The following is a 24,946-nucleotide window of genomic DNA, read 5'->3' as shown; positions in this document are numbered from 1 at the left end:
ACTGAGCAGCCTGCCTGGAGCATATACGGAGAAGAGGGGGCTCCGAGTCTGTCCCTCAAGTGGGTTAATAAAATGCGGAGCTAGTTATGAGTATTTGGATGTTTCCACATATGTAAACGCTAATGTTTTCTAATGCATATCGGCATCTCGGTATCCAGCGCCGCGGCGGCAGGAAAGTCCGACACATTTGAGGTCAACTTGCAAATTAATGCTGTCCGTCTGGTAAGAATATGTTAATGGCTCGCTGGCTAGCGTAGCCAGCTAGTCATGCTTATTAGCTACATTTCGCCAGTTCTCCTGATAATCCTGTTGTCATATTCATGTCGTGTGTTGAAGGGCAGCGAATTTTACATGTGTCATCACCAGTTTAACGGACTAGCGGTGGTAGTAAAGGTAGCTACAGTCGCTAATACTGTCATTACTGGGGCAACAGCTAACGTTTAACATGGTTAATGAGCTAACAACTTAGCCGCTAGCTGCAGCTGCAATAACATCACTGTACTTCATCTTGCTTTTACCGTCCTTATTTTCCACAGTGTCTCCGACGTTACACTGTTATTTCCTCTCCAGTTCAGAAACCCCGTCACTTAATAATAGTCCACTTAACTTCAGTGCTAATTCAGTTACCTCCCCTCTCATTAGTGGTTCAGCCCATTCCCCCAGTGACTCCCCTCCGCTCGAACTTTTCATCAGTGAGTTCAACATTAACGTTCCATTGAATTATTGGGTCTGTCTACATTGAAGAATATGATCTTCCCCTGTTCTATGGAAAGTGTCATGAGATAACTTTTGTTGTGACTTGGCACCAAATAGATAGAAATGAATATTAATTAACATTATACATCATAATAGATTGCACCACGACAACTGGTCGCAGACACATTGTCATGTGAAATTAGACTGGTCTCCCACGCACAACTGAAAGCATTGGAGCAGCTTCACAGTGTGGCTATGTCCAGTATTAGGTTAAGCCTGAAATGCCAGAAAGTCACATTCATTAACCTCTGCTTGACCTCTCCAGCCAGCTCTGACTCGCCAAGCATCCCCACAAAATCTGCTTTGTATGAAAGGAATGTCCTGAATTTAAAGTGTTGCTTGCTTAGTGGCAAATGCACACAGCTATGTATTTCCGTCCAATTAAACATAAAATTATAGTTCGGCACATGTTTGCAAAAATCTTAATTTCTCAAGTACATAGTTACTGAAGTTGTCAAATAAATGTAGTGGAGTAAACAGTCCAATATTTCCCTCTGAACTGTAGTGTAGTAGCAGTAGAAAGTGGGATAAAAATAGAAACTCAAGTACATTTGCACTTAAACCTAACTATATAACGTACTAAGAAGTGACGTTCAATTCCGAAGTGTTATTGTAAATTAGATTATGATAAGTTCCTATAGCAAATGTTACTCTAACATAAGCAACTGGGATTTAACAAAATTTATTGTTAGGTGAATGAGACATACACAGTATTGAGCAGAACAGTTTGATTAAGTATACACCGAAGTAAAAGAACTTAATTTGCTTCACTATCTCCTCTAAAACTGTGTGTATGGAATCAAACACACTGACACACGTTGCCACGTGACATTGTCTGGTTCACTGTTTAATATTTAAATATCACTAACGCAGCAAATATTAAAACAAAGCTTTATTTTGGGTTTTGCTGTTTGCTGTCCCTATTTTTGATACGTTAAGAAGTGGTTGTCACTGATGGCAAGTAAAGGCCAAGAATAGGTTGTTTGCAGTCACGTCACGTTAAATTCAGACAGAGGGTCTGGAATTGAAAAATGCAATGGATGAGATGATGGAAAGTTCTTACTGTCCTAGATTAGATGAAATTATGAGAGAAAGGTACAAACAGAAAATCAGACTACCTGCTCATTCAGACATCGTTCTACTCTAGAAAACAAATGAAAGTATACAAAAATATGGAGGCATACAACTTTCTTGTTATTGGTTGGGTCCACAACCTTGGTACCAAAGTGCTCCAGGATCACTGTCGTTTTGTTTTTGCTTGGGTGTGTAGCTTTTATTGTCCTGTGGATTAAGAAAGCAACAAACTTTCAGCACCGCAGTGCTGGAAGTGATGTAATGCAGCCCCCTAGTCCATATGATGGATATGTTGCAGCCCAATATTGTAGTATTTAATAAAGGGAAAAATTCTACTATTATAAAGACTTAAATGAGAAGAAGCTTGGACGAAAGAATAAACTTTTCTCAATATACCAAGCATTCTCATGGACCTCTTGTATATGTGATCAATATGATTTTTCTCATTTAATCTTTCATCTATAATGTTTCTTAAGAGGTTTCTCATGAAGTTACATTTATCAATATTGAGAGAATGCTTTTTCAGCTGAAACCATTTGAAATCAGCAGACATTCTATCATTTACGTTACTACCAGTACAACACCACGTTACTAGTGTTTTGAAGTCATTCTGTGAAGCTATAAGATTTGTGTCATCTGCCATTAATACAGGGAGAAGATTTTTACAAGTCATAGCTGAGTAATGTATATCAAAAATAATAAAGGGCTGAGGGTAGGACCCTGGGGTACCCCAAAAAGTATTTTTAACTTCTTAGACAAGCAACCATTAAAAGGTAGAATTTTATTATGCAGTTTTTAACATGATAAATGTTTTAATGCATTAAAAATAATGTGCTTTAGTGCGGCTGCTATAAGATGCAGGTGGAGGGCTACACACATACTCATAGAACTGGAGTAACATCCACTAACTGCTATTTTACTCACCATAATGGCGACTCCAGTAACATGACGATGTAGAAGGTAACATTATGAGCAGCACACACCAATTTCTCTGTTGTTGGCTGCAAGAATCAAGACTAAAATATTCATCTACTCCCACCATCTGAGGAAGTGAAGACCCCACAACAACAACAACAACAACAACAACTGCAAAACTCTTAAGCTATATGTATTTACTAATTATTTTACTTCAGAATGCTTTTGAGAGCCAACACAAAGCAGGGTTTGCTTCAAAGCTGAAGCTCAAGGATGGATTGATACTGACTTCATTCTTCGAACATCAAAATTTGTATGTTGCTTGTTGCTTTACTGTTTATTTTGTTGGGTAGCCTGTTGAAATTGGTGTTGCCATGTTCAATGGGGTAATGTGCCAATGAGTAATGTGCCTAGTAGCATCTATTGTAGACCCACACACTTGAGCATTGTTGTTGTTTTGTTTTTTTTTAATAAATAGGGTTAGAAGCTGCTCTGCCTTTGTTTTGTGATGAGACACAACCACACTGTCTTGATCATTGCTCAATGCCATTGTTGACAATACTTTTTAAATTTTATTTGCAAATGTAGAAATTAGACAAATGAGTCAGCTGAAACCATCTAAGCAATGTCAACATATGATTCAATTTAAATTTTATTAGAGTGGCAAAAATGTTTTCACCTCATCAAATCATTTTTATATTCATTTAGATTGTGTGTATATATATATATAGATATAGATATAGATATAGATATATATAGATATATAGATATAGATATATATAGATATATAGATATATAGATATATACACACACACACACACACACACACACCATGTATCATATTTTACTGAAGTAGAAATTTAATTACTGGCATAAATTGCACTCACATGAAGGCAAGTAGTTCAGTTTTGCAGTAAACTGCATTCATTTTTTAAAAAAGGGAAAGTGATGATAGAACACATTTAAGATACAAAATGCAAACCATCAACATGTCAGCATAAACATTGTTGAAACAATATCATGCCTCAGAGCCATTGTGTCTATACCAACAACAATAGATTCCATTTGCAGCTAGTGCATACTAGCATACAAGTGATTATCATCCATAAATATACAACCCGCCTTTGTATATTAATAGTAAAGCCTAAGTATAATAACTGAAAAACAGGCAAAAATTCAGTTACACATAGACACCATAGTGGGAGCAATAAGCATCATTAGAGTGCAGACGTGAACAACAGAATGAAATATCACCAAGGCAGACAACAAAGAGATGTACAAACAACATAACCTCTCATGCAGCTACCATCAGCAAACACATATGAAAGCAAAACGAACACATCACCACATTTCTTGGCACACGGTTGTTTTTGACATTTTACTACTTACATTGTACTTGCTGTACCACGATAGGCATGACAAAGTGAAATGACAGTTTAATGTGTTCATAATGCATGGCAAGCTTTTCGTTATCCAGTAATTACTGTTTTTCTGTTGAAGTCCAACATATTTAAATCTCTCCAGTCACAATGTCCAGTGAAAATGATTCCCGATTTAGACGTGAAAATATTCTGGCTCTTCACGCTGATTTCCCCTACTGCTTCTCTGATGTCCACTCTCTCTTTCACTCCTCTCCAGATTCGGTGAATTAAAGGTTTATTTCAGCCAAACCGGAGTTGGCAGTGATTGTTGAAACAGTGGAAAGATGAACCCAGAAGGGTTTGGTGAGTTTTATTTTGAGTCTGTCAAGTTTGAATTCTTTTTTTTTTTTTTTTTTTGGACAGTTTTAATCTTACAAGGTTAAACTTAGCCCGATTGACTAGTCAAAGTGAACTTCCATTTAAACTGCTTACTGCTAATGCTAGCTAGTTAGCATCACTTGTCAGACAGGTTGGGTTGCTCCAGTACACACTGCAGAACATTACCTCTTCCTGTTTGTTGCAACAGCCTGAGTCACTCTTCATCATAACATATGACTACATAAAACTGGAACATTCAGTTGCATTTTCTGTATCCTTTGACACTGTTCATCATAATGTCTTACTCCACAAACGTTTTGAATTTTGGTTGAATTCAGTACAGTTATCAAGTGGCTCAGACCATACTTACAAGACAGGAGCTTTTTTTGTGACCATTGGAAACTATACTTAAACCCCAACATCCTTCACCTGTGCTGTCCCCCAGGGATTGATTTAGGGCCTTTATTTTTCAGCTTTTATATAGTCCTGCATACATCATTTTCAGAGTATATTAATAGTCTTATCATAGCTGTGCTGATGTCACCCAGATTTACCCCCCTAGAATCTTTTTGTCAATGCACCAAATTAACAGCAGGATGTCTCAAAATGTTCTTTGCCTGAATAAGTATAAACCTGAAATAATCTTATTTGGGAAAAATTAGGAAAGACTTCGGATTGCCACTTATCTTGACACAGAAGCACTTAATGAAAAGGACACTGTTAAAAACCTTGGTATCTTAATTAATTGTTGTTATTGAGCTTGTAATGTAGACATGCCTGATGCCAAGCCTCCATCCCACCTTCCAGGGTGGAACACTGAAAATCAAGTCTCTTCCTCAAGGAAACAGTCTATTAATTTGATACTTCTGTCGGCTGATGTAGAGTGTTGGGCTTTCAGCCTCTGTGACCGATTGTATTAATAATAAGATGCTGTATGTGAGTGCAGGCTAACCTGTTTATTTCTTGCTCAAACAGGCTCCAGTCCAGAATGTACCATGTATGCTAGCTGGAGATGAGAATGAAACAAAGCCGCAGCTTCCGCCTGGGCCTGTGCTCCATGCTGGCCCTAGGATTCCTCTACTACTTGTCAGGGAGGATGAGCTTACGAGGCTGGGGCCATAAATCATGTGAGTCTTCTGCTGAGAAGTTGCCATAATGTAACATACAGTACAAACTTCATGAACTTATGCAACTCATGCAAACGCACCAATAGTAACAGAAAGTATCTCCTTTACTCACGTCATAACAAGTTCAGTGGTTAAGAACATTTACTGTAAGTGTTTACTTAAATATCAAAATCTAAACTAAAATATGCTATATTTCACATTTGTTGTGACTAATAAAAAATAATAATATCACAATAGATCTTAGTAATACTACTGAGTATTTGATTTCATCAGCGGGAGGTTTTAGGGTGTGGAGAGAAATTCATCTGAAGCAACCTGCCTGAGCCTCCAGACTGACGTCAGGAAGCACAGAGCAACTCCTCTGTAGCACATGGCTGAAGTTGTAGCTCACTTCAGGCTGTAACTTTCAGAAGAGCTGTAGTTCATGGCGAACATAGAAGTATAGAGCAAGAGCCCATAGCATAGCAGGAACTTCAAGCCTATTAGATTTAGACTGTCCATTATTGGAATACTGTTGTATTTAGTGCATAAACATTAATCTAGTAATCAGCCAATAGAAAAATAATTAATAAGCGACAAGTTTTATTCAATTAATCTTTGCCATTTCAATCATTTGTCAAGGAAGCATTCATAGGTGCTTCCAATGTGAGGATTTGCTGCTGTTCTGTTTTAATATCATTGTCATCTGGGGTTGGAGTTGCGTCCAGCTACTCCTCAGGGATGAGGATGTAAACCTATCCTTGTAACATTCAATGTACCATTCATTTTTTTCAGTAATGCATTATTTAGTATTTTTCAGTTACTCGGATCAAAATGACCACATGCAAAGTCTTATTGCTATGCTGTCCTTCAGTCAGGGAAACTGGGAATCCACCTTTGATATTCCGCTGCTCTTCTTGTAGCTACAACCTATTATAGGTGGCCGTGGCTCAGGAGGTAGAGCGGTTGTCCACTTATCAGAAGGTCGGTGGTTTGATCCCTGGCAGTCTAAATGTCGAAGTGTCCTAGGGCAAGATACTGAACCCCAAATTGCTCCCAATGCTGTGTCATCTGTGTGTGAATGGTTAGTGCTCATAATGAGAAGATGGCCTAGCTGCCATCGTGTGAATGGGTGAATGTGGTCTTGTGTTGTAAAAAGTGCATGGAGTGGTCATCAGACCAGAAGAGCACTATATAAAATACAGTCCATTCACTATTCACCAGTCCATAAAAAGCTGAAGTCTGAATCTTGGTTGCTACATTGCTTTTAGCACAAAAAGTTTTTGACCAGTCCATGCAGAAAAGCATTGAGCATTCGTCATACGGGCTTATTACTGATGTTAAGTGATGTGATAATTTAAATGTTTCAGAATGTGTCCACTTAAGAAACATTTAAGTCACTGTGAGGTGCTGATATTGATACTATGCTCTGAATATTTGCCTGATACCAGTTAAACAAAGTTCCTCATATTGAACACATTAGTTATGTTTACCAACTGACTTTTTTGTACCTTTTGATTGGTTGGTATTGTGCTTAGACTTAAAGGTTGAGTGTTTCAATCTGTGTGATACATACATTTCTAACCCTAACCCTGGTGCTGAGGATAAAGCCACTGTTAAAGTGACTTTTTCTTTCAACGACAGGACTAAAATCTATGGAAAATATATTCACGGTTAAATATATGTTTTAAAATAATCATGTCAATACATATAAAATATATAAACTATGGAATTATGAAATGTTTCGAAAAATTATGGAGTAATTCATCTTGCTTATTTTCACAACAAGACTAATGCATTTCTTCTTTCTAGCAGTTTTTTTTGTTTGTTATTACAAAATGTTATTTCATACTCCCACTTTTCATTAGTCTTTGTCTTTTAATTAAGACAGACAGGGCAGAGCAAGTTATAGAAGCAGTTGCTGGCTCATTCAAACCAAAGAAAACTCCATACTAAAGCCAGGTAAAGGAAGGCAAGGTGTGATTCTGCTGCGCTGATGCAGTACCAGTGTGTGATATGCTGTTGAGGTTTTCTCAGACTGAACATCCTTTTCATCTCGTCAGTCTATTGGCTGCAATTTAAACTTTACCACTTTAAAATTAGGGGTGCTCCTAACGTCTAATTTCCCAGACATTTAAATGGAAGTTTTATCTTAGACTAGTCAACTGTCTAAAAGTTAGAAAACACTGAGAAAGCTTTCAAAATTGACTACATTTTTATCCATAAGGTTAAACATTGTGTATATTAAGAGCCATTTGAAACCATTCATCACATTATTCAATTAAAAAAAATGTAATTTAAATGCCACTGAAATGTATGGCAATTTGCACTGTGCATTATGTTCTTCATATTCTGTGCACAGTCTATTGTTCTGCTCCCCCAGTCCAGTAGGTGGCTGTTAAACTTCATGAACCAAGACTGGACTCAGTATGAAAAGCTCCCCTGCTCTGAGTGATGAGTACACGACAAGTGAACCACCTCAAAAGACGTTTACTTTCCTGTTCTTACTACAGCCTGACACCACCAAACACCAGAGCCATTGCGTATTTGGACATAAAGTAAAATGCTCCTTTTAGCACTTTGGAGCTAGCTGAGCTAAAGCTAATGTTGTTTGCTAACATTGTTGCATTTAGAGAATTTTCTTTACTTCCCATTATGATTTCAATGTTCATGCAGCACCAACCTCAGGTAGCCAGCTGGAGGGAAAAAACAGGAAGCGAACCAAATTATGCAGGCTAAACAAAAAGGCAGGGCGGAAGCAGTTTAAAAATGTATTTTACAAAATAAGGCAACAAAGGACTTACAGGTAGGTGTTCAATCGGCAAAACCTCCAAAGAAAAAAAGAGGACCAAAAAAACTAAATCAAGGTCCAGGGGAACAACAAGGTGCAGATCCACAAACAGATAAACTAAGAATACCCTTACAGGAAATACTCTACACACTAACAAGGAACAGATAGACCACATACAAGGAATGAACCAGCAAGGACAAAGGGAAACACACTCACTTAAATAGACAAGGGAAGAGAACAAATCAATCAAGACAATCACAAGGTTGGGAAAACACAGGACGTAAATAAAATCTGACACATGAGGGAAGACTTCATAATAAAACAAGAAGTAGCAAAACTGAACAGACCAGATTATAAGAGTCAAAGTCAAGACAAAGTACAGTGACTAGTCTTTCTGGTGCCAACTAGTGAGGGTAGTAACATTTAATCAATTAGTGGACTAGTTGCACACATCTCTACTGAAAATAAAACTGTTTCAGAAGAGAAGAGAGGCAAGGCTCCACTTAAACCTTTGGCAGACAGAAAAGAGAATGTGCCACACTATTCAGTTGTATGTTTTATCTTTTCAAATCAAACTTGTAATAGCTTGTAAATACAAATAAAAGTAAATACCATCTTACAAATAAGGAAAAACATATCTAAATATTTGTCAATCTTAGTCTCATTAAGCTGCTGCTTTGCAGAGCTCCAGTAGTTGAAGTTCACCTTACTTAAGTGTTGTATAAGTGTGTTCAGAGTGTGGTCAGTTCACCCTGCCTGACATCTCTATTGAATGTCTTTACAGGTATGACAGGGCAATAATTTTATAATGTTCAACTTTAAGGGGAATTGTTTTTGTGCTTTGTATTTGTGTGTGTGTGTATATATATAGACAAAGTTTACATTAGGCATCTGCTTTGTGTGTGACTCAAGTAATTTTTTTACACATAGATTGTTTCACTTATAATTCATCATATAACAATTCCAGTAAGTAAGAAGCTAACATACACTAAGTTTACTGTGTCTTTAATGTCATAGCTTTAGAAGCTCCTGATAGCAACTTGACATCAATTGAGACAACTGGAGGTGTGTCTTTGAATATATGTTAAGGCCGACCTTCAAACTCAGTGCCTCTGTTTTTTGACATCTTGACAAGATCAAAAGAAATCAACCACAGTCTCAGAAAAAACAAAAAAAACAAAAACCTGGACCTCTGCAAGTTTGTTTCATCTTTGGGAGCAATTTCCAAACTCCTGAAGCTACCTCGTTCATCTGAACAAAAAATAGCATGCAAGTATAAACACCTTGGGACTACACAGCTGTCAAACCGCTCAGGAAGGAGATGCATTCTAGAGAATGGAATAAGAATTCTCTTAGAACTTAACCTACTTTAGTGTGAAAAGTGCAAATCAGTCCCAGAACAGCAAAGCACTCTTTGAAGATGCTGGACGAAACAGGTACAAAAGTGTCTATATCTGCAGTAAATCAAGTCCTGTATCAACACAACCTGAGAGGCTGCTCAGCAAGGAAGAAGCCACTGCTCCAGAACCGCCATAAAAAAAGGCAGACTAGCATTTGCAACTGCACATGGGGACAAAGGTCTTACTTTTTGGAGAAATGTCCTCTGGTCTGATGAAACAGAAATGAAATTGTTTGGCCATAATTACCATTGTTATGTTTGCAGGAAGAAGGGGGAGGCTTGCAAGCCGAAGAACACCATCACAACCCGTGAAGCATGAGGGTGGCAGCATCATGTTTTGGGGGTGCTTTGCTGCAGGAGGCACTGGTGCACTCCATAAAATAGATGGCATCGTGAGGAAGGAAAATGATCTGGATATATTTAAGCAACATCTGAAGATAACAGCGAGGAAATTAAAGCTTAGTTGCAAATAAGACATGGACAGCGACCATAAGCATACTTTTAATGTTGTAGCAAAATGACTTAAGGATAACAAAGTCAAGTATTGAAGTGGCCATCACAAAGCCCTGACCTGAATCCAATAGAGAATTTGCAGGCTTGCGAACGGAAAACTGATACTTGGCCTACAAAATCTTTGTAAGCTGCTATTGGGGCTTTCTGGGCCAGAGAATCAGGGTGGTACTGCCCACCAGCATTGTGCTACACATACGAGCAGAGTTCCCTGCGCTCAAGGAAGGTACATGGATTTCAGACCTTTCCTTGATTGAACCTCAACATGTAGTCACTTCCTGCTTCTTTGGTCTTTCACATGAGGTAGAGTGGTCCTCAGGGATGGGGACCTTCAGCACCTCATCCATATATGGGCCAGGGTCCTGGAAAACCTTCTCAAAGATGAGGTCCAACAGTTTTTCTACATAATCTGTAATACAGAAAGAAAAAGATTATGCGTAGCCTGTGGATAACCCAATAGTCCTGTGGCAATGTCACATGTTTGTTTGTTTGTCAATTTATTTATTACATCTGTTTATTAAAGACTACGGTTATGTTGTTTGCTTTTTATTTTTTTAAGTTGTAAATATGCCTTTTTGCACATTTTTGACTTGGTGGGATTTTTAATAAAAAAAGGTCTCTTACATGGTCTCTTTATTGGTCTTGATGTCAAGAATGGTTTCAAAGCTGTGAGGGCAACAGTTGAAGTGCCAACACCAGCATCACTGTAGGATGCTTTTGCCTGCACCTTTGATACATAGAAACAGATATTCTCTATGAGGGATGCCAAATTTCAAAATAATAAGCAATTTCAATTTAGAAAACAACAGAAACATAATGAATGACATCACATAATAAAGTCACTCTAGGTCAGCAAACCCAGTAGAGATTTAATCGAAACTTGTTTGCCAACTGTGTATGTCTGTGGTGGGTCCTTCTGGCAGACCACATGATGTACCACACATAAGTATTTGAAGAAGCTATTGCATTAGACTTTTAATGTTCTTACCGTTTTCTGTTATTGAGCCAGTGCAAGCTTTAGTGGTTGGTAAAGTAAGATGTTCATAGTCCATTTCAAGTTTTATCTTAGTGATGTATGTGCACAAGCACTTAAAAGGTGAGTTTTTCATAATATGCCCCCTTTAATTGACCTGAGGCCAGAGTATGGAATTAGCAGGTCAGACCTATGGTATGGTTGGGACTAGCCTCCTTTTTGTAATTAAATGATTTCGTTCTCATAAAAATAAGCCATCATTCTAAATATTCAGACATATAATTGAATTATATTTACCTCCCCTTTCTTTGTCTAGTGTATGACAAACAAGGATTCCTTTTGAAGCTGGATGGTAGTTTGTGAGTATACATTTTACTACTTTTATAAACTTTACCTCTCATTCAAAGTCTGGGAACATATTCTTTGGGGGCATGTTTTCAGTATTTATGTAAGGTGTACTGTATATAACATTTGTGTGTGAATATTTAATCATTGCTTAACTTCATTCCTCCATGTCTACAGGCCGCTGGACCTCATGTACAAGTATGGCAATCTTAGTGAGGGTGCCTGTAAGCCTGGTTTTGCAGCTGCCAAGATGACTACCATTTATCCAAAGTAAGAATACTATACTATATGTTTGTAAACATTTGAACTGAGCTTGTAGCATTTTAGACATCAAACACACATGTTGATCAGTGTCACTTCTAGAAAATCATGCAACCTCCAGTTCACTTCATACGTGTGGTGTTCTTGGTGCTTGTGTTGTTCCAGAGAATTATGTATTAATTCAGTTTAGCAACTGATTTAGTCTTTACAAACATCCCTGCAGTGCATTATAGCAGCAGTGTAAAACAGGTTACAAAATGAGACTACTGCCAGACCATCATTGCTGCTTTCTTCACACAGTGCTGTTACATTTCTGATTACAATAATTGCACATTCTGGGGTGGTTGTCTTTTAGTTATTTAGATCTACAGGAGAATTCTTTATTTTTGCTTACCTTGGCAATGCCTTTATAATTTGACTGTGGGTAGTCAACAAATCACACAAAATGTTTTAAGGGCAATAACATTTAAAAAAAAAAAAAGTAATAGTTCATTGACACTTCATATGTGAAAGCACAATATGTACAAGTATAAAAAGATAAATTGTTACTAAAAGGTGCTTTTATGGTTTTGTCCACTCTGGTCATATCAGTGAGGGTAGCTTAATACACTAGCAGAAACAGTAAAATGTAGAGACTGTTTACACTGCATTAGGTTTAGCAAGGTGTACCTAATGAACTGGCAACTGTTTGTATTTGCATTAAAGGAATATTTACATATTTGTTAAAATCACAGTTGACTTGATATTGCATTTATGAGATGTTTCATTTTTTCAGCTTTGGTCTTCCATCACTGTTGGGGAAGTGATGCCACAAAAACTGGCTTCACAGTACACTCACTTCTTACTACCAGTTACTGTAGTTCAGTTATTTGGTATGACCAACACACAAAGGGGAGGAATACAGGTACAGCACAAGTTGCGATGAGACTGGACACAAAGCAACTTTTAGAGACAGCTTGATCACATACAAAGTCAGTAAAATGATCTAAGTGGATGCAGCTTTTGGTCCAGGAAGAACTGAAAAAAAAATGCATGAATATACAGAAAATGAGGGAATGAAGAAATGTTGGAAATGTTGAGCATAGTGATAGAAAGAACTGGAGCTTATCCTAAGTTTTTAAAATAGACTCTGACCTGTCACAGAACAGTGCTGAGTGGAAGTGGTATGTTTTTTTCCCCAACAAGCCATGTCAAGCTAGAAAGGGCTCACCACGCTCTAGTGCCCAAGCTGGGCCTGACTACCAATAGTGCCCAATGATTATGTGGTTCCAAGCACTTCCCTAAAGGCAGAAGATGCTTTGGAGGTGGAAAGAGTTTAATGAAGCTAAGCAACGACTCATAGAAATCGGGGCGCAATACTCCATGCTTTTCCCTGCAAAGATACAGGTATTGTTTAACGGTTCAGTCTTTTGTGACAAGTTTACCAAGCCAGGGTTAATAAATATGCATGCAAGAGAGCTGCATGCAATTACAATTTGTCATTTGGCAGACACTTTTATCCAAAGCGACGTACATATGAGATTTTCATAAATCACATGCAAGGTTCTAGATGGGAAAGAACAGCAAGAGTAAGAGTAAGTGCCCTAATGCAACTTTCTGGTCCAACTGGACATACAGTCGGCGTTTTTTTTTTTTTAAGAAAGAAGGTGCTCAGTAAAGAGTCTTTTTCTAAAGATCAAGAGGGTCTCTGCAGAACAAAAGGAGTTTGATAACACATTCCACCACCGGGCAATCACAGAAGAAAAGAGTCTAGCTTGAGACTTAGGGCCTTTTTGAGCTGGCAGCACCAGGCGTTGTAGTGAGCAGGAGGGAGCATAAACCTGACTGAGGGAGTTCAGGTAGGTCGGTGTGGTTTTGGTGGCAATTTTGTAGGCAAACATCAATGACTTGATGCGGGCAGCAACTGGGAGCCAGTGGAGGGATATGAACAGCGGAGTGACATGCACTCGTTTGGGCTGGTTAAAGACCAGGTGAGCCGCCGCATTCTGTATCATCTGCAAGGGTTTTAATGAGCATGCTGGGAGCCCTGTCAATAAGGAATTACAGTAGTTGAGGCGTGAGGTGCTTGTAGTAGGAGTTGTGTTGCATGCTTAGGCAGGTAGGGTCTGATCTTCCTGATGTTGTACAGGGCAAATCGGCATGACCAAGCAACAGAGGCCACATGCTCTTTAAAAGTTAGTTGGTCATCAATCATGAAACCCAAGTTTCTGGCAGATTTTGCGGGAGTGAGTGGAACTGAGTCAAGCTGGATACTGATCTGTTGTTGTATAGAGGGACCGACCAAGAATACACAGAGCTCAGCCTTTGACAGGTTAAGCTGAAGGTGTCATACCCCTGTGGACAAACAGTGGGATTTATACACTTCTCCCCTCCAAGATACTGCAAAGCATCTCCCTGAGAGGTAGGACTCAAACCAGTGGAGAGCAGATCCTGAGAAGCTGAGCTCAGTGAGTGTGGAGAGGAGGATTTGGTGTTTAACTGTGTCAAAGGCAGCTGAGTCGAGCAATACTAGAACAGAGGATTGACCAGTATCCCTAGCTGATCGTAGTGTTTCCACTACAGATAAGAGCACAGACTCCGTAGAGTGTCTGTTTTTGAAACCGGATTGGCTGGGATCATGCAGGTTGTTCTCAGAAAGGAATTCAGAGACCTGATTAAAAACTGTGCGCTCAAGACAAGTCTTGAAAAGGAAAGCTGGGTCGAGTGTAGGTTTCTTTAGCAGTGGGGTGACTGGCTTGTTCAAAGCAGTGGTGAACACACCTGTTGTAAGTGGAGATTGGAGATTTGATATTCTTCTTTTGAAGGATGAAAAATTTACTTGCTAACTGAAAAGCAATTTTAGATATTTCTCACCATTAATTCTCAGTCTACCAATTCCTCCTCCCTAATATGGGAAACATCCAAAGCCTATATCATGGCCTTAATTAAAGCTTATTCACTTTCAAAAGGCAGAAGCTATTTAGACAACTTAAAACTTGAAAAAGAATTGATGGACATTAAGAGAGCGCTAGGACACATCTGTTATTAAAAAGCAAGTGTTCCATGCAGGCTGCCTTGAATGCCTTAATAACACAACAAGTCAAAAGTGCAATTCTTTTTTGATAGTGATAAGCCTAGGAGGTGCTTCTCTCGCTAACTAAAATTAAGATGGATCTACAAGTTATATCTTCAATTTTACATTAAAATTGAACCCATCACTTTTCTAAAAATCTAATAACACTTTCAGACAGTTCACGTTCAGTTATACAAAACAGACAAATCACTAAATCTTGTTTTTTGTTTGTTATAAAAACTGTCACTATTACTCAGGTCAATTGTACAGACAAAGGTTGTGCTGAGTCATATGTTATTATTATGTGGTTCCCAAAAAAAAGAACAAAACTTAATAAACATACTTGGGGGTGGGAGAGGGTGGGCTGTTAGTTATTACTGTCAGTGAAAATAGCTACATTCATTTATATAATCAATTATGAATTGTTACAGAATATCACCCATTTAGTCTGAACAAAAAATCTGAGTTGTATGTCTTTATTCATTCTGTAGTTCACACTATTCATATGAAGTTTTATTTAGTTAGCGTGGTTGAAATGTAAATGATGAATTTATCAAAAGGGATTAATCACATACAATACACTGCATTTTTCAATTTCAAATCCCTCTATGTTTTAATGTGGCAACATTTGGTACTTGACATAAAGCTGAATAGAATTTACTAAATGCTTCTATCTTTGCAGGGCCTTGCCTCCATGACATATGGAAGCATGTATGTGCATGTATAGTTAGCTCATGCATGTCAGAAGATAGGTGGTTATTTTGCTTTTAAACAAAACTGTACTTTGCCAATGTTGTATTTTAACATTTTCATTTGCACTCGGACGGCCTAGATGTTAAGACACATATCATATATTGTGATTGCAACATCCCCCAGGAGAGAGAGAGAGAGAGAGAGAGAGAGAGAGAGAGAGAGAGAGAGAGATATCTCTCTCTCTCTCTCTCTCTCTATATATATATATATATATATATATATATATATATATACACACACACATATATATACATATATACACACATACATATATATATTTGATATTTGAATATTGACATATTTTTATGTTTAACATATAAACATAGTAATGAATCTATAGCTGTTAGGAACTCTTGTAGTTAGCAGTAGCATACCTACCTTAATGTTAAAGTCCTCCCCTGCACTTGTCGTGCTCTGAAGAACCATCTAATTCACCTACTGTATGCCTAAAAACTGGCCTAAATTAAGTATTCTCAGTCAAACAGTCCCATTTTATGGAAAGCTCTCTGAGTTCAGAGTGGTATGATAGAGGAACGATCCCATTTCTGCCTCTGCATTATTAAAGACGGAAGAATTCCCCACACCGTGAAAGCCCTTCACCTGCTTATGTTTTTAGCACCATGTATAAAATGAGTCAGAAGATGCAGTGGTCTGAATAGGCCCATTTGTTGTGTAGATCTATTTTTGTCCTCTTCTGCTCTGCTGTTGTCCCAGTGCGTGAGAAAATCCAGGCCGGTTCACTTACCCACTTACTCTCTGAGCATCAGAGACACGCAACCCTCAAACCCGCCAGGGCCTTCAGACAGCAGCGTTAATGAAAAGTGCTCACAGAGTCCAGATTGTAACCTGGTAAAATAACACAGGAGGGTTTTTCTCAGGATAATAGACTGGCAAGAATGCCAAGGGCATCCTTGACCCATTTATTCTTCTGTCTTTGTTCAGCTGGTCCCTCTGCTGCAGTGGTGCAGGTGGGAGAACTGGCCAGAAGCTCAAATAGACATGGAATTGTTCATAAACTCCTGCTACTTCATAAGGAAGTATCCTTATCTCGTATCCTCCATGGCTTTATGGATGGCAATGTCTGTTTTGCGATCAGTGCATCTGTCAGTCAGTTGCTCTATTACTTTGGTCAAGACTGAAATACCACAACAAATTTGTGATGGATTGCCATGAAATTTTGCACATTTTTGGTCGTTAGAGGATGAATTCTGATAATTGTGTTGATCCCCTTAATGTGTTGATGTCAACTTGGAATGGACTATTTATACATATATTTTTAACACTAAAACTGTTGCTTAATTGTGAACATATCTGTAATTTTGCAGACTTAAACTCTGTTTTCCTCCCGGGCCTTTCTGCTTTTAATGCACTTCCTCTCAGCTTCACCTTTCCTCTTTCTCCTGCACTGTCCATTTTTTTCTCCACAGTGCTTGGCCACGTGTACTCCATACACTGACTAACAATTTATGTTGAAACCTTCAGATTAGAAGCAGGTGGGGCGCTGATGGTCTATAGCAAGCCTTCTGAAAGTCTGGACGTGAATGGCAAATCAATCAATCAATCAAGGGACCCAGCCCATATTGTTGACTGGCAGCCTGCAGGTCACATCCAGCCCACCACATTCCCATCCGGCCCGTAGAGTATTATGAATTCAGAAAATGTTTGTATCTAATGTTAGTCACTAGTGAAAGAGGTCCAGTACATCCTGAGAGTGATCATTGAACGGCTTGCCCACCCCTGACAACAAGCCAAAAAGTCTGCAATTCATAGTTCACACACTCCACAGATAATCACAGAGAATCACATTGCTTGTCTGATAGATGCATGAGGTGCAAGTTACTTAGGTTGATTTTCATTGACCAACTGTTGTATTGAGTCTCAGTCTGTGTAGTTTTGTTTGCTTCCTGGGATCCTGAAGAGGAGTTTTTTGTTGAGATTAGGATTCATTAATCGGTGTTGAGTACTGAGTGCTGACTGCAGAGAGTGTTGTGTGTTGTTGCTGCTGAGTTCATACATTAACACTACACCAGAACAGAGAGAATGTGCTATCAGCTGTAAACCACTGATACAGAATGTGTCTCCTTTCTACAAGAAGGACGCAGTTTCTACAATTTGTGTAACTACTTGTGTAAATATAGTTATAAGAATGTCTGAATCAGAAATAAATATGAACTAACTGAGCCTTGTCTGCCTCAGTTGGGTGCTGGCCCAATCACAAGAGATGTTATGTTAAGTACCTGATTAAATATTATTTTGTTGTTCCAGACCTCTGATCTTGAATAACAATCAGCTTCGGAATCTCTGGTCTCCAGTTTTGAGTGACTCTAGCTGCCTCTTGTTGTTTTCACTTTGATTTATCAATTTCATATTTGCAGTTTTAACACTAGACTGACATGGGACAGGCAGCTAGCCAGACCACTGGGATTTCTGCTGGTGTTCCCAATAGCCAGGTCAATTAATTATGCGTATGTGGTGCAACTTTTTGGTATTATTGACATGTAATGGTTAGTGCCATAAGTATGTGTGTTGGGTATTAAGACCCAAAAAAAATTGAGTAGTAGCGAAAGTAGAGCACAGCCAATGGAAAACAGCACTAGCATGCAACTTGAATTTTCAAAATGTGTTTTTCCAATTTCCCTCAACAGATTATGCAATTATGCGTTTTGCTGATTTATAGATAGGTTTCCATTCTTATGTCACTTACATCTTTCATCTAAAGCAATTTCAAATCACAGGGCCATAATGTGTGGAGGTGTACCTCTGTCATTTCATTTATATGCAAGCAGGAAAAATACACAAGAACACACCATCAGACACTACTACAATATGGAAACAGAAAAGCAAGATGCATCATTAGTAGCTTATTTCCGAACTGTTTTTAAGTGTTTTCAAGATAATTTTCCTTCCTATTATTTTGTAGACCTTCCAGCATTCACTGATTAGCAGTTGTTTTGTTTTGCCAAATCAGAGCTCATTAATGGTTCATTAAGTGATATTATACATGAAAGGAAAGAAGCTGCCAAAGCTGCAGGGGCTGACTCAGTTAAGGAAACACTTTTCCCTAGACTGTTTTAGTACTCCCAAAGCAAATTCCTGTTTGGCTTTATGTACGTTACCTTTCGTACAACCCTGATTCCAAAAAAGTTGGGATGCTGTGTAAACCATAAAAACAGAAAGCAATAATTTACAACGAACTGTGTTTACCGACAGCAGGCTTCCAGAGCCCATGTGATAATCTCCTTTATGCAGTCATGTGTTCACACAGTGGTGAACCTCGCTCCATCCTCGCTTGTGAACGACTGAGCCTTTAAAGGATGCCCCTTTCATACCCAATCAAGACACTGTCACCTGTTACCAATGAACCTGTTTACCTGTGGAATGCTCCAAACAGGTGTTTTTGGACATTTCACAATTTTCCCAGTCTTCAGTTGCTCCTGTCCCAACTTTTTTTGATGCTGCATTAAATTCACAACGAGCATATAAAAAAAAATAAATAAATAAAATAAAATTGGCAAATCATCATATTCTGCTGTATTTATGTTTTACACAGCGCCATCATGGAGGGTGTAGGGTGTAGGTTTTCAAATTGTTAAAAACTCTTCAGCAGTTTGCTTTTCCAATCAGTCCCCTGACAGAGCCTGTCCTTAGTTGCCCTCCAGTATTCCAGGGAATTCTGTTTAGCTTTAGCTGGAGCTGTCTAAGTACCTAGTTTGTATTTTCTGTTTTTGTCACTGACCATTTTGAGATTTTTGCCCAAATGTTTTACATCAGTTAGGGTGTAAATTAAACTTTATGTCACATGGGATATGGGTTGGTCAGTGGAAGTCTGAGGACACTCAAAAATATTATGTTAAACATTTATTTGGTTATGAATTCATGTGTGTTTTGTCAGCTCTCACCCAGGGATCTTTATGTATACACACATAAACATACTGAACATAGAGTGCATGTCCAGTTATGCTTAAACAAAAAGCTCAACTGTGTCTGCATTCATTAAAGACTAATCCCCCAAAGTGGAGACAGATGTGAGGATTAAATAGAGCATAACATGTTTAATGCTCTGAAGCAACAAACTAACAGAATACATTTAACTGTGTTGTTTTTGTTTTAGTGTTGACCATACCTTCATTATGAATGCAGTGTCGATGGTAACCAGTAACACTATGTTCACATAGAGTAAATCATCATCTTTTTATATCATATATTGTTTACATACCTCTTCATATCATTATTATTACTGCCGCTGTAGCTATGTGTATAAAAGACAATGGTTTAAAGCTTATCCATGCTCATATATATCGGACATAAATGCTGAACACTTAACAAGGGTATGCAGCACACAGCCAAAAATGCTTACTTTTGCCACTAGTGTTGGCCAACAAATGGGGTCAACTCTTTGGTGGTATTTTTTAAATATTTTGAACGTAACATCTTGACAAGGCCCAGCAGAACCCACCATTTGTTTTGGCTGATGTGACCTAATTTACACTTGCCATGCCAAGTGTCTAAAAGATTAAACCCATATGCAATATAATGTACTTTTGCTTTCAGTTAGCCACAGTTGCAGTTAGTTAATGAGAAAGTGAATGTACCATGCTTGTCTGCCACCCAATTGCCACTTTATAGGTGCCCTTAAGCAAGGCACAAACTAATCCCTTGTGGCTGCTTGGTCATAGGTCAGACCGAACATCTGCTCTCAGCCTCACTGTGTGAAATGTACTAACTCTGTCCTCTCCGTCACACTTGTCTCTGAGTTTGTTTTGGTGAAGGTAAATTCATACAGACTGGATTAGCTGGAAACACGATGCTCTAAATCCTCTTAAGTGCTCTGCCGTTAATCAGTCCATCTAAACACATGTGGGCTGCACGGGCATGTACAGATATTGCATTTCTTCTGTGTTCTTATTTGTTGTAACGTGTCTTTCATATCCACAGGTTCACCAAACTGGCGCCCATGTTCCTTGATCCAAATTACAAACGATTCTCCAAGATTGGTGATTATTCCCCTCCGTTTGGTGTAAAATCACAAGGTGATTACATATTTCTGTCTTTCTAATTGAAGTAATACAGATCAAATCAATGTAAGCGGCACTGCATTTCTCACCAGTTCAGACACAATTTTCCTAACCATTAGCTGCAAAAAGTTCCTAGCACTGTCAATTCAGTATGTTTCAGATAAACTAGTTTGTTCAGCACGACAAAAGTGTTTTAGCACTTCTGAATGGCCACATTTGAAAGCAGGTGAAAAGACTGCTGTCATACTATCCTCCTGGCTGCACCTCACTTCTCCTCTGATATACAAATGAAGATTACAGAGAAAAGAGGTTTGAGAGAGAATCTTAAACCCTACCTGCTTTCACAACTCCTAACACCTGATCAATCACTGCATGAATTGGGCATAACTGTCAAATTCAGACAGTTACAAGAATTGTGGGGTGTCAGATGCTGTTCAACAATCTGACAAGCACTTCATTTGCAGTGTAGTGAAGCCTTAAACACTCATTCTAGCACCCTGGTGCTCAGTTAATCATCCCTGAGTGAATTAGTGACCATTAGTGTCTTTATGTCTTAGACTTCTAACAAATTTTAGCCACAGTAACAAAGCTATCACCTCAGGCTTAGCCAGGGGGAGAGGTGGTTAACTTTCCTACCTCAAATTAACTCAGGCTCAATATTAATATTTATGCAACAGAAAGGCTTAATTAAACTAGTCTAACCTGACAACTTAAGACCAGATTAAGGGCAAGACTTGACTACTGAAAGTTAACAGCAACACATGATGTGTTATTTAGAGAATAGGCCATTCAAACTTGGGAGAAAATAGTGGTTTTTGTGTATAGAGCTCATCCTTTGCTGTCCAGGAATTTTTGAAAGTAAATGATTTGTCACATGCTGGGTAGATTTCTTTGACTACACAGATATCAACATTGCAGACAACTTTTTAAAATAAAAATAATAATATCTACCAAATAGGAAATTATTCCAGAATAATCACCTCAAAGCCACACTTTTTTAACATTTCTGTTTGTGTATGGATTAAGCCAACAAAATACATCATGTTAAGTTGTAAGATATAGAGGTAGGTAGGTTTTTTCCACTTTGGACCATTCAGATTTACACTGAATGGTGAAAAATGGTAGATGATCACACTCAATTTTGGAGTACCATGCAATCTCTATTTTTTTATTTTATTTGGAACAATTCTCAGAGATGGTTGAATGGATTCAAAGAGTGATGTAGGTATTTCTTAAGTCTAGTGTGGACTTTTCACTGATCAGAGCTTAATGAATCAAACTTGACAACAACAAGGTTTTTATTCCAAAACTGGGACTTGACTGTGACATAACCTCTCTCTCATTTGGCTTCCATCAGGCAGAGAGTGTGTTGTTTAAAAAGGCTGTTCCCTCAGCTGGCTGTTTCTGTACAGTGTCTCACACACGTCACTCCCTGGAAGAAGCAAGCGGAGTGCCTACGAGCCCCTACCTTTCTACGACACCTATCTTTAATAGTTGTTTAACATTGCAAGAGGAAGAATTGTCTACCCACCCAGCTGCGGGTCCTGGCCTTCTTCATTATCACAGCTCATCTAGTTGTGCTGGAGATGAGGGCATCATGGCTGGTTGGACTGTGGAGTGAAGAATTACTTCACATTAATATTTATCTCACTTTGTTTTCTATTTCTGTCCATTTCTCTCTCTTGTATCTACAGAGAAGATCATAGATATTCTTCTATCAGCCACTAAGAGCTATGGCCTTGGGGAAGAAGTCGCCAGGTAAGCTGGTACAAATTGTCTTGTCATGCTCTGATCCACACAGTCCAGTCATTGCAATATGTCCTTCTTACAAAATCTGTATTTAAAGCTATGATGTGAATTTGTGAACTGTCGATGGAGTCAGTTTTTATGCCAGTCCATTAAATGAAAGACACTTTAATCACCAAGGGTGTAGGCCGTCTTGCGTTCGTCATTCGTCATGTCTGTGGGTATTTAAAGTTTATTTATATTGGGTCGATCAATTAGTCATCTGATGATTAATTCGCCATAAATATTAGGGACAGAAAACTACACTACAATCATGTTTTAAGAAAAGAGTATATAAACACCAATAAATGCAAAAGATATAGCAATAATTTTAAATAAAGCAAAACATTTCATCTGAACTCATCAATGGATATAAAGGTTGAATCTCTATTTTTCTATGGAAAATAACAAAATCTATACTTTTTTCAAGTGGAATTTTCAAAATACAACATAATTAAATCTCCTTCACGTACTGTTGTCAGACTTGTGCATATGAGAAAACAAAGGCAAGAAAGGCAAGAATCCAAAAGTCCAAAAACAGGCAAGGTCCAGAAGCAATGGTCTGAAAATATTGGAAAGGGGCTGGAACACTTGGCACACCAGGTACAAAAAATTCTGAATCTGAATCTGAATCAAAGGGCGAACTGGCTCTGACTGAGGGAAAACACATTACAGTAGGAAGGGAAGGCTAATAAGGGACAGGTGAAACTAATCATCAATCGCAAAGGTTGGAAACACACGAGGACAGGAAGTAAAGACAAAAAAAAGACAAAAAAAAAAAGAACTCTTTTAACATAAAACAGGAAATAACAAACAACAAGGAGGCTGTCAAGGGAGGCGGTGGGGGCCAAAGAAACAGGAGGCTGATGAAACACCACCACAGAAGACTGCAGGTCAGCAGGATGAGGAGATTTCTGCAGGTCAACAGGATTACGAGATGCAGCACTGACACTAAAGATTGCTGCAGCTCTGGAGCTGGTAACAGCTGAAGTTACTGCTCAGTGGATCGCTGAAGCGCAGGTTCACAAGATTGTTGCCGCAGTGCCTCAGGTGTGGGTGTGGGTGGGCGTGGCTCGACTGTGGATTGAGAACCAGGAGCACTTGATGCTAGCCGACTGGTCAATAGTCCCAAGGCTAGTAGTCTGGAGGCTGTCTGGCTCCACAGCAAGTTCTAGCAGAAAAGAGACCAGGGAGCTGGACAACACAGAGCTTCGACATCCTCAGGAGCCTTGCTTTCTCGTTAGGGCTGTCTTAAAAGTCAGGTGGGTTGTCAGAAGTGGACTCCGGCAGCCCCCTAATGCAGAAACGTGGCATGGCTGGAGGCAAGGAGGCTGGTTGGTAGCTAACTCGAGAACAGAAGCTGGAAGGCAGCTAGCCAACCCAGGAACTGGGGCTGGCAGGAGACTAGCAGGCTGGGTGTCCGTCTCATGAGCTGAAGCCTATTTTTTCAATATCTTCTGCAATATCAGTAATCCGCTCTGCAGTGGTTCTTGGAGACAAACTGACATTTTGGAACAATTTTAATTTGTCTGGTGCTTGCAACTCTGCAGTGGCAACAAGGCACTCCTTCACAAATTCTTCTTCTGAATGAGGTTTCAGCTTCTAAGCTATTAGCTCGCTCACCGCAAAACTTGCCTGCATAACACTGTCTCAGTCAGAATGTGGTCTTGTCAAAGCTGCTTGTTGAGCATCCAAACTCTGCCAAAGAGCTTTATCTTGATCCAAGTGCATTTGCAGCTCATCCAGTTTAGTGTGTTTAGAGCTTTTATGATGCTCAAGGCTGTTTGTCATCATCATGACTGCATCCTCACAAATAAAGCACACTGGCTTGCCTTTTGCCTCAACAAAAAATAATAATTTGTCCATTGCTCTTGGAAAGCCTGACACTCCGCCTCTACTATCTTTTTCTCGACAGTCGCCATGATGCACGTTATTAATAACAGAAATGCTGCATGCGTGTTCACTTCCTTCAAAATAACACCTCTTAGTGAAGAAGACTTTCAACAACCTAAAAACATGAAATAGCATTCTAAAATGTAGAATAGTCCTCTCAGCCATCTGACTATACCTAATCAAGCTTTTGTGGGAGGCAATTTCAAACTTTTGAATGGTTGTTTCTTTGAAGGGTTCTTGGCTTTTAAAAATATTGGACCTAATGGTTCAGTTCCCTCCATGTATTCTCTAAAAACCAAAACGTCATATGTTACATATTAACGTTTCTTTTTCCATCTAAGTCTGCCCATTTATCCTGACACTGTTCCCAGATCAGTTATGGAAGTAATTATGTTATTTAATTCCACTTTGGATTGAAGTTTTTGTCTTAATATGGGTCTCATCAGTTTCGCAGACACCGTGTACTGACGCTGTTTCATCAGCCAGCTAAGACAATTAGGAATGTGTTTATTTTTCCAACCAGAATTAAGCGGCACAGATTAAACACATGTTGCACAGAGTCTACAGTATGTACACACT

General features: G+C 38.7%; 1 protein-coding gene across 1 annotated transcript in view; it reads left to right on the top strand.

The window, feature by feature from the left end:
* Positions 1 to 24,946, top strand: part of st3gal3a (ST3 beta-galactoside alpha-2,3-sialyltransferase 3a) — a 49,253-nt gene continuing 24,307 nt past the window's right edge. Inside the window, exons 1-7 of the mRNA XM_076722963.1 lie at positions 1 to 222; positions 4,384 to 4,469; positions 5,460 to 5,611; positions 11,580 to 11,622; positions 11,786 to 11,878; positions 20,610 to 20,704; positions 22,384 to 22,447. Of these exons, the coding sequence (XP_076579078.1) occupies positions 5,497 to 5,611; positions 11,580 to 11,622; positions 11,786 to 11,878; positions 20,610 to 20,704; positions 22,384 to 22,447 (410 nt within the window). The 5' untranslated portion in view covers positions 1 to 222; positions 4,384 to 4,469; positions 5,460 to 5,496. The remainder of the gene's footprint in view (positions 223 to 4,383; positions 4,470 to 5,459; positions 5,612 to 11,579; positions 11,623 to 11,785; positions 11,879 to 20,609; positions 20,705 to 22,383; positions 22,448 to 24,946) is intronic.

Source organism: Chaetodon auriga, chromosome 3, assembly GCF_051107435.1.
Source record: "Chaetodon auriga isolate fChaAug3 chromosome 3, fChaAug3.hap1, whole genome shotgun sequence".
NCBI classification, from domain to species: Eukaryota; Metazoa; Chordata; class Actinopteri; order Chaetodontiformes; family Chaetodontidae; genus Chaetodon; species Chaetodon auriga.
Note: the sequence above shows the minus strand (reverse complement) of the source record. Positions and strands in the feature narration are given on the sequence as shown.